The sequence below is a fragment of the Triticum dicoccoides genome, chromosome 2A (genome assembly GCF_002162155.2).
Source record: "Triticum dicoccoides isolate Atlit2015 ecotype Zavitan chromosome 2A, WEW_v2.0, whole genome shotgun sequence".
Classification (NCBI taxonomy): Eukaryota; Viridiplantae; Streptophyta; class Magnoliopsida; order Poales; family Poaceae; genus Triticum; species Triticum dicoccoides.
The window spans coordinates 773,242,031-773,252,803 of NC_041382.1; the positions used below are offsets into that span (position 1 = coordinate 773,242,031).

At 47.7% G+C, this 10,773-nt stretch overlaps 1 protein-coding gene across 1 annotated transcript; it reads right to left on the minus strand.

Annotated features, from left to right (window-relative positions):
* Positions 1-783: 783 nt before the first annotated feature.
* LOC119357191 (NDR1/HIN1-like protein 10) lies at positions 784-2,157 on the minus strand. The gene has a single exon (XM_037624181.1). It carries the CDS (start codon positions 1,804-1,806, stop codon positions 1,177-1,179), a length of 630 nt encoding a protein of 209 aa, XP_037480078.1. The 5' UTR covers positions 1,807-2,157; the 3' UTR covers positions 784-1,176.
* Between the last annotated feature and the right edge of the window lie 8,616 nt (positions 2,158-10,773).

Genomic DNA, 10,773 nt, shown 5'->3' on the forward strand with positions numbered 1-10,773 from the left:
TCAGGGCTCCCCGCCGCTTCTTCTCTGTCTCTGTTCAATTCCTGTCCTCCGACCGCTCCGACAGGTGCCATCCGCTACTGCTATTCTCACCATGCCCGACAACTATTCGATGAATCACTGGAGCTAAAAACAGTTTTCCTTCTTTCGATTTAAAGTATATATACTAGCAGTGTGTTAAGTCGTCCGGCGGCTAGTAATTGACACGGACGTATTGCGCCTCTGTCGCGTCGACGGTACCATGTGCAATCCAACGGATACAGAGCATGTGCACCGTACCTCAACTCAACGAAACATACTAGTGCAAGCATCCATCCAGCACGGCACCGGCCGGCATGGCATGTGGAGCCACTTAATCTCGTTCGTCCGCCTCTGCCAACCAAATTGGTTTGCAGTCTCAGGCCAACAGCCTCATTGAGAGCGCGCTAATGAAGCACGAGCATTCATATTCACGGCTCGCTCACCTGGTTCGATTTGGACGCTTCCGTAACTGCTCGAAACCTGCTCTTCTCTCGGCGTGTTAATTTGCTAGTACTGTAGTTGACGCCGACGCGCAACTGAACAACGGAAAACACATACGCTGGCACCGGCAAGCGACAATCGCCATCAACGTCCCACTCGCGTCTCAACATCGACACTGAAAACAGAGGTAAAAAAAGCTGGACGGCTTTTCGTGCGAAATCATCCAGCTCTCGACTCGACTGCCGTGTGGATTTGGTCACGGCACACGAAAAGTTGTCATGGTTCCGGAAGAAATTGCGATGAACAAACGAGCATGAATGAATATATCAACAGATCCAATCCAACAGCAGAGTCTGAACGAAAGAAATCTGAATATCGATGAATATATCAACAATGGTCGAATAGTAGGATGGATCCCAATATAACCGATATACGCAACAACTAGTAGTAATAGTATACGGTGGATAGTACTCCTGCTAACAAAGAACCAAAAGAACAGTAATCGACCGATCGATAGTATGTGCAAAGCTAACAAGGCAGTACCAGATGCGAAAATCTCTACTACCAAGATCTACATGCTAATGGACGGACCACGGCGGCGACGCAGAGCAGCAGCATCCCGCAACCAACCAATCGAATCGAGAGAAGAGAAGAGATGAGATGAGATCCCCAAACGCACCGCGCGCACCAAGGAATCGAATCGAATCGACGGCGGAATCAGAACCAGACCTTGCACTCGGTGGGCTTGAAGGCGGGCGCGCCGGCGGCGGCGGGGGCGGGGAGGGAGAGCGGGCAGCTGATCCTGGCGCGGGGCCCGGGCACCTTGAACGCCCACACCTTGACGCGGAGCTTGGCGTTGAGCTTCACCTCCACCTCCACCGCGCCTCCCGCCAGCTGCGTCCTGAGGTTGCTCTGGGTCACGTCCCCCTCCAGCACCTGCTGGCCGCCGAACGCCGGCTTCACCTCCGTGGACGCCTGGTGGCCCTGGAAGAAGGGGTCGAGGGGCGCGAACCCGAAGCGCTGGCCGTCGTAGAGCGCGAGCGCCTCGACGTTGTCGTAGTAGAGCCCCACCCGCTTGTTGGGGTTGCGCACCGTCATGGCGAGCGTGAGGTTGTACTGGAGCAGGGCCGGGCTGGCCGGGGTGCCGAGCGCGAACTGGGCGAGGGAGGCCGAGTCGACGGTGGCGGCGATCATCTGCGGGCGGAAGATGAAGTAGAGGATGAGGGCGAGGACCCCCGCGGTGACGAGGAGCGAGACGAGGATGCTGCAGAGGCAGCTGAAGAGGCCGCACGCCAGGCACTTGAACGGGCAGCACAGGCACGACGCCGCGCGGCTCCCCGAACCCATCCCGTCGAGAGCTGGTGGTGGACGACGGCGGCGGCGGGGAGGAGCTGAGGGGGATTCGGCTGGATGTGGTTCCCGGCGGCGGCGAGGAGGGGCGAGGCAGATTGGAGGTGGGCCGGATTTGGGTGAGTGATTTGCGGCGAGGTGGGATATAAGTAGGGGATGGGGGAGGGGATTGATTTGGGGACGCGGTAGGATTGGGTTGGGTACGCAAGCGCGTGGAGGCGACGGACGACTCTTCCTTGCTTGTTGCTTGACCTGATTGTGAGTTTTGGTGGGATTTGGGATGTGAATCGCGGTGATTTGTGCAAGGTTTTGGGTTGGGTGGAGGTGGAGTAGAAGAAGGCGCGGGGAAGAAGGGTAGCCGTTGTGGTGGGGCTTGTGGGGTAGGGTGGGTGGGAGGTCAAGAAGCGCACGCCTGATTGGTTTGACTCTGCCGTTTGTTTCATTTTGCTTCCGCTGCGGTTCATTGGTTGGTTGCCGTTCCAGCCGCCCACGCCGTCCCGACCTGTAATTAATAATCACGCCCGTTTATGTGTGCCAGATTTCATGCCAAATGTCGCCTAATCGCAACATTTTTTTTTGGTAAACCCCATACTAATATAACAAGATCTGATCCAACTAACCGCAACCATCAAACAAGCTCAATCAAACGGCCTATTATAAACTGCTAAAATGACGAACGTCAACATGTTTACCAAATATAGGGCTAACCATTAATATTCTACCTAATATTCGCATGCAGTTAATTCTACTGTCAAAGATTAATGTGCATTGCGCATACATATTTTTATGCTGGTGTCTACAAATGCGACATCTCGGTCTGTCTATATTGCCAAAGGATGTTTTCCAAACCATGCAATTCGTGTTTCATATTCCTCACAATTTTGCTCTTCACCTGGGCAACACCGCCACGTCCTCCATCATGACACCCATGGGCATGTTGTGCCTACTCCCACCCGTGGACTAATACATCCGTCGGCTTTTATCTCCGGGCCTTCTCTTGCTCCGGTGAACATTTCTAGCCAGTGGAAGGTTTTGGTTCCAGAGTCGTGCTCTCATGAACGTAAACCATCGCACTGAGATCCCCTATGGATTCTCCACCGCTGCCACAATGTGAACGACTTTGCCTCGTCACATTCCCAACCACCCGTCATCGTCGATGCCTCCTCCCTTGATCACGTCATCGCCGCTTCCTCGATGCCTAGTGTTAGCAACCTAGGCCCAGCTCCCAGTCCATCGGCATATGCTCAGACGTTTCTGGTGCGCATCGGACACTCCACTACAAGTGGATAGCCCATTACATCCCAAAAGACCGCCCTGAAGGGAGTATCGCACTCTCCTGAAGGAGGTCCTAGCCTCCTTCCATATCCGAGGTGGGACTAAAGTCACTGGCATTGCCCAAGATCAGGTCCCTGACACCTAGTCTCACATTTCAGCCATGTATGAGTGTGTAGACCGTGTTCAAGGTAAAACACGGAATCAACCCAACAATCAACAACAAAACTAAATCGATGCACAACTTGTTAGCGACAAACATTACCAGCATTAGCATTTGGTTACATGCAAGCTAGAAATCAAATACATGGCAAATGCTGGCACCATTACTGCATGCTCTAGTTTTGAACCGGGTATAGAACCCAGGATGCTTGTTTACAATTCCGAATCCACTAAACCTTTATTTTCTGTCGAATGTTACATTAGGGCATCTCCATGTTGGGGAACATAGTAATTTCAAAAATTTCCCTACACACATGCAAGATCACGGTGATGCATAGCAACGAGAGGGGAGAGTGTTGTCCACATACCCTCATGGTTCGCATATCTACCAACAAACATGGTTCGCATGTCTCAATCCTTTCAAAAACGAGTGAGCCCAAAGATCCATCAACATGGAGCTTCTTCATGTGTTTTATACCGATATGACTTAAGTGGCAGTGCCACAAGTAGGTGGTACTATCATTACTATCTTATATCTTTTGGCATGAACATGTGTATCAATACGATCGAGATTCAATAAACCATTCATTTTAGGCGCAAGACCATTGAAGGTATTATTCAAATAAACAGAGTAACCATTATTCTCCTTAAATGAATAACCGTTTTGCGATAGACATAATCTAATCACGTCTATGCTCAACTCAAACACCAAATAACAATTACTTAGGTTTAACACCAATCTCGATGGTAGAGGGAGCGTGCGATGCTTGATCATATCAACATTGGAAACACATATCGTCATCTCACCTTTAGCTAGTCTCCGTTTGCTCCGTAGCCTTTTGTTTCGAGTTACTAACACTTAGCAACCGAACCGGTATCTAATACCCTGGTGCTACTAGGAGTACTAGTAAAGTACACATCAACACAATGTATATCCAATATACTTCTAACGACCTTGCCAGCCTTCTCATATACCAAGTATCTAGGGTAATTCCGCTCCAGTGGTTGTTCCTCTTATTACAGAAGCACTTAGTCTCGGGTTTGGGTTCAACCTTTGGGTTTTTTTCACTAGAGCAGCAGCTGAATTGCCGTTTCATGAAGTATCCCTTCTTGCCCTTGCCCTTCTTGAAACTAGTGGTTTCACCAACCATCAACAATTGATGCTCCTTCTTGATTTCTACTTTTGTGGTGTCAAACATCGTGAATATCTCAAGGATCATCATATATGTCCCTGATGTATTATAGTTCATCACGAAGCTCTAGCAGCTTGGTGGTAATGACTTCGGAGAAACATCACTATCTCATCTGGAAGATCAACTCCCACTCGATTCAAATGATTGTTGTACTCAGACAATCTGAGCACAAGCTCAACAATTGAGCTTTTCTCCTTAGTTTGCAGGCTAAGAAAATCGTCGGAGGTCTTATACCTCTTGACGTGGGCACGAGCCTGAAATCCCAATTTCATCCCTCGAAACATCTCATATGTTTCGCGACGTTTCAAAAACGTCTTCGGTGCCTCAACTCCAAACCGTTTAACTGAACTATCACGTAGTAATCAAAACGTGTATGTCAGATGTTCGCAACATCCACAGACAACTTTCGAGGTTCAGCATACTGAGCGGTGCATTAAGGACATAAGCCTTCTATGAAGCAATGAGGACAATCCTCAGTTTACGGACCTAGTCCGCATAATTGCTACTATCAACTTTCAACTAAATTTTCTCTAGGAACATATCTAAACAATAGAACTAAAGCGCGAGCTACGACATAATTTGCAAAATCCTTTTGACTATGTTCAGGATAAACAAGTTCATCTTATGAACTCCCACTCAGATAGACATCCCTCTAGTCATCTAAGTGATTACATGATCCGAGTCAACTAGGCCGTGTCCGATCATCACGTGAGACGGACTAGTCAACATCGGTGAACATCTTCATGTTGATCGTATCTACCATACGACTCATGCTCGACCTTTTGGTCTTCTGTGTTCCGAGGCCATGTCTGTACATGCTAGGCTCGTCAAGTTCACCTAAGTGTTTTGCATGTGTTCCGAGGCCATGTCTGTACATGCTAGGCTCGTCAACACCCGTTGTATTCGAACGTAAGAATCTATCACACCCGATCATCACGTGGTGCTTCGAAACGACGAACTTTAGCAACGGTGCACAGTTAGGGGGAACACTTTCTTGAAATTTTAATGAGAGATCATCTTATTTACTACCGTCGTTCTAAGCAAATAAGATGTAAAAACATGATAAACATCACATTCAATCAAATAGTGACATGATATGGCCAATATCACTTTGCTCCTTTTGATCTCCATCTTCGGGGCTCCATGATCATCATCGTCACCGGCATGACTGTTGGGGAACGTTGCAGAAAACAAAAATTTTCCTACGGTTTCACCAAGATCCATCTATGAGTTCATCTAGCAACGGGTGATCGGATGCATCTACATACCTTTGTAGATCGTGAGCGGAAGCGTTCAAAGAACGGGGATGAGGTAGTGGTACTCGACGTGATCCAAATCACCGATGACCAAGCGCCGAACGGACGACACCTCCGCGTTCAACACACGTACGGAGCGGATGACGTCTCCTCCTTCTTGATCCAGCAAGGGGGAAGGAGAGGTTGATGAAGATCCAGCAGCATGACGGCGTGGTGGTGGATGCAGGGCGTCACAGCAGCAGGGCTTCACCGTATACTACGCGAGGGAGAGGTGTAGCAGGGGAGAGGGAGGCCCCAGAACTCAGGTATGATGAAAGGCCTCCTTCCCTCACTATATATAGGGGTGCCAAGGGGGGGGGCACCGGCCCTAGGAGATCCAATCTCCTAGGGGGCGGCGGCCAAGGGAGGTTTCCCTCCCCCCCAAGGCACCTAGGGGTTGCCTTCCACATGTGGGACTCTTTCCCTTGGAACCCTAGGCGCATGGGCCTTCTTGGGGCTGGTGCCATTGGCCCATGTAGGCCAAGGCGCACCCCTTAGGGCCCATGTGCCCCCCCCGGGACAGGTGGCCCCACCCGGTGGGCCCCCGGGACCCTTCCGGTGGTCCCGGTACAATACCGGTGACCCCGAAACTTGTCCCGATGGCTGAAACAGCACTTCCTATATATAATTCTTTACCTCCGGACCATTCCGGAACTCCTCGTGACGTCCGGGATCTCATCCGGGACTCCGAACAACATTCGGGCAACTGCATATTCATATTCATACAACCCTAGCGTCACCGAACCTTAAGTGTGTAGACCCTACGGGTTCGGGAGACATGTAGACATGACCGAGACAGCTCTCGGGCAATAACCAACAGCGGGATCTGGATACCCATGTTGGCTCCCACATGCTCCATGATGATCTCATCGGATGAACCACGATGTCGAGGATTCACGCAACCCCGTATACAATTCCCTTTGTTAATCGGTATGTTACTTGCCCGAGATTCGATCGTCGGTATCCCGATACCTCGTTCAATCTCGTTACCGGCAAGTCACTTTACTCGTACCGCAACGCATGATCCCGTGACCAGACACTTGGTCACTTTGAGCTCATAATGATGATGCATTACCGAGTGGGCCCGGTGATACCTCTCCGTCATACGGAGTGACAAATCCCAGTCTTGATCCATGTCAACCCAACAGACACTTTCGGAGATACCCGTAGCATACCTTTATAGTCACCCAGTTACGTTGTGACGTTTGGTACACCCAAAGCACTCCTACGGTATCCGGGAGTTACATGATCTCATGGTCTAAGGAAAAGGATACTCGACATTGGAAAAACTCTAGCAAACGAACTATACGATCTTGTGCTATGTTTAGGATTGGGTCTTGTCCATCACATCATTCTCGTAATGATGTGATCTTGTTATCAATGACATCCAATGTCCATAGTCAGGAAACCATGACTATCTGTTGATCAACGAGCTAGTCAACTAGAGGCTTACTAGGGACATGTTGGTGTCTATTATTCACACATGTATTACGATTTCCGGATAACACAATTATAGCATGAATAAAGACAATTATCATGAACAAGGAAATATAATAATAATGCTTTTATTATTGCCTCTAGGGAATATTTCCAATAGTCTCCCACTTGCACTAGAGTCAATAATCTAGTTACATTGTGATGAATCGGACACCCATGGAATTCTGGCGTTGATCATGTTTTGCTCTAGGGAGAGGTTTAGTCAACGGATCTGCTACATTCAGGTCCGTATGTACTTTACAAATATCTATGTCTCCATCTTGAACATTTTCACGAATGGAGTTGAAGCGACGCTTGATGTGCCTTGCCTTCTTGTGAAACCTGGGCTCCTTGGCAAGTGCAATAGCTCCAGTGTTGTCACAGAAGAGTTTGATTGGCCCCGACGCATTGGGTATGACTCCGAGGTCGTTGATGAACTCCTTCACCCAAATTGCTTCATGTGCTGCCTCCGAGGCTGCCATGTACTCCGCTTCACATGTAGATCCCGCCACGACGCTCTGCTTGCAACTGCACCAGCTTACTGCCCCACCATTCAAAATATACACGTATCCGGTTTGTGACTTAGAGTCATCCAGATCTGTGTCGAAGCTAGCGTCGACGTAACCCTTTACGACGAGCTCTTCGTCACCTCCATAAACGAGAAACATTTCCTTAGTCCTTTTCAGGTACTTCAGGATATTCTTGACCGATGTCCAGTGTTCCTTGCCGGGATTACTTTGGTACCTTCCTACCAAACTTACGGCAAGGTTTACAACAGGTCTGGTACACAGCATGGCATACATAATAGAACCTATGGCTGAGGCATAGGGGATGACACTCATCTCTTCTATATCTTCTGTCGTGGTCGGACATTGAGCTGAGCTCAATTTCATACCTTGTAGCACAGGCAAGAACCCTTTCTTGGACTGATCCATATTGAACTTCTTCAATATCTTATCAAGGTATGTGCTTTGTGAAAGACCTATGAGGCGTCTTGATCTATCTCTATAGATCTTGATGCCTAATATATAAGCAGCTTCTCCAAGGTCCTTCATTGAAAAACTCTTATTCAAGTAGGCCTTAATGTTGTCCAAGAGTTCTATATCATTTCCCATCAAAAGTATGTCATCTACATATAGTCTAGAAATGCTACAGAGCTCCCACTCACTTTCTTGTAAACGCGGGCTTCTCCATAAGTCTGTGTAAACCCAAACGCTTTGATCATCTCATCAAAGCGAATGTTCCAACTCCGAGATGCTTGCACCAGCCCATAAATCGAGCGTTGGAGCTTGCACACCTTGTTAGCATTCTTGGGATCGACAAAACCTTCCGGCTGCATCATATACAATTCTTCCTTAAGGAAACCATTAAGGAATGCCGTTTTGACGTCCATTTGCCATATCTCATAATCATAGTATGTGGCAATTGCTAACATGGTTCGGACGGACTTCAGCTTCCCTACCGGTGACAAAGTCTCATCGTAGTCAACCCCTTGAACTTGTCGATAACCCTTAGCGACAAGCCGAGCTTTATAGATGGTCACATTACCATCCGCGTCTGTCTTCCTCTTAAAGATCCATTTATTTTCTATTGCTCGCCGATCATCGGGCAAGTCAGTCAAAGTCCATACTTCGTTTTCATACATGGATCCTATCTCGGATTTCATGGCTTCCAGTCATTTGTCGGAATCCGGGTCCGCCATCGCTTCTTCATAGTTCGAAGGTTCACCGTTTGTCTAACAACATGATTTCCAAGACAGGGTTGCCGTACCACTCTCGTGCGGAACATGTCCTTGTGGACCTACAAATTTCAGCAGGAGCTTGATCAGAAGTATCTTGATCATCATCATTAACTTCCTCTCTAGTCGGTGCAGGCACCTCAGGAACATTTTCTTCAGTTGCGCCCTTTTCCGGTTAAAGAGGTAATACTTCATCAAGTTCTACTTTCCTCCCACTTACTTCTTTTGAGAGAAACTCTTTCTCTAGAAAGTATCCATTCTTGGCAACAAAGATCTTTCCTTCGGATCTGAGGTAGAAGGTATACCCAATAATTTCTTTAGGGTATCCTATGAAGATGCATTTTTCTGACTTGGGTTCGAGCTTCTCAGGTTGAAGTTTCTTGACATAAGCATCGCATCCCCAAACTTTTAGAAACGACAGCTTAGGTTTCTTCCCAAACCATAATTCAAACGGTGTTGTCTCAACGGATTTCGACGGAGCCCTATTTAAAGTGAATGCGGCAGTCTCTAAAGCATAGCCCCAAAAAGATAGCGGTAAATCGGTAAGAGACATCATAGATCGCACCATATCTAATAGAGTGCGATTACGACGTTCGGACACGCCATTACGCTGAGGTGTTCCAGGCGGCGTGAGTTGTGAAACTATTCCACATTTTCTTAAGTGTGTGCCAAATTCGTGACTCAAGTATTCTCCTCCACGATCTGATCGCATAAACTTGATTTTTCTGTCAAGTTGATTTTCAACCTCACTCTGAAATTCCTTGAACTTTTCAAAGGTCTCACACTTGTGTTTCATTAAGTAGATATACCCATATCTACTCAAGTCATCAGTGAGGGTGAGAACATAACGATATCCTCCGCGAGCCTCGGCACTCATTGGGCCGCACACATCAGTATGTATGATTTCCAATAAGTTGGTTGCTCGCTCCATTGTTCCGGAGAACAGAGTCTTGGTCATTTTACCCATGAGGCATGGTTCGCACGTGTCAAATGATTCATAATCAAGAGACTCTAAAAGTCCATCTGCATGGAGCTTCTTCATGCGTTTGACACCTATGTGACCAAGGCGGCAGTGCCACAAGTATGTGGGACCATCATTATCAACCTTAAATCTTTTGGTTTTCACACTATGAACATGTGTAGTATTACGCTCGAGAAAGAATAAACCATTCACCATCGGAGCATGACCATAAAACATATCTCTCATATAAATAGAACAACCGTTATTCTCGGATTTAAATGAGTAGCCATCTCGAATTAAACGAGATCCCGATACAATGTTCATACTCAAACTTGGCACTAAATAACAATTATTGAGGTTCAAAACTAATCCCGTAGGTAAGTGTAGAGGCAGCGTGCCGACGGCGATCACATTGACCTTGGAACCATTCCCGACGCGCATCGTCACCTCGTCCTTTGCCAGTTTCCGCTTATTCCGCAGCTCCTGCTTTGAGTTACAAATGTGAGCAACTGCACCGGTATCAAATACCCAAGAGCTACTACGAGTGCTGGTAAGGTACACATCAATTACATGTATATCACATATACCTTTTGTTTTGCCGGCCTTCTTGTCCGCTAAGTATTTGGGGCAGTTCCGCTTCCAGTGACCACTTCCTTTGCAATAAAAGCACTCAGTCTCGGGCTTGGGTCCATTCTTTGGCTTCTTCCCGACAGCTTGCTTGCCAGGCGCGGCAACTCCCTTGCCGTCCTTCTTGAAGTTCTTCTTACCCTTGCCTTTCTTGAACTTAGTGGTTTTATTCACCATCAACACTTGATGTTCCTTTTTGACTTCTACCTCTACTGACTTTAGCATAGCAAATAATTCAGG

Excerpts from the sequence above, each read along its gene's own strand:
- LOC119357191 (XM_037624181.1), bottom strand. The coding sequence starts at position 1,806 with ATGGGTTCGGGGAGCCGCGCGGCGTCGTGCCTGTGCTGCCCGTTCAAG.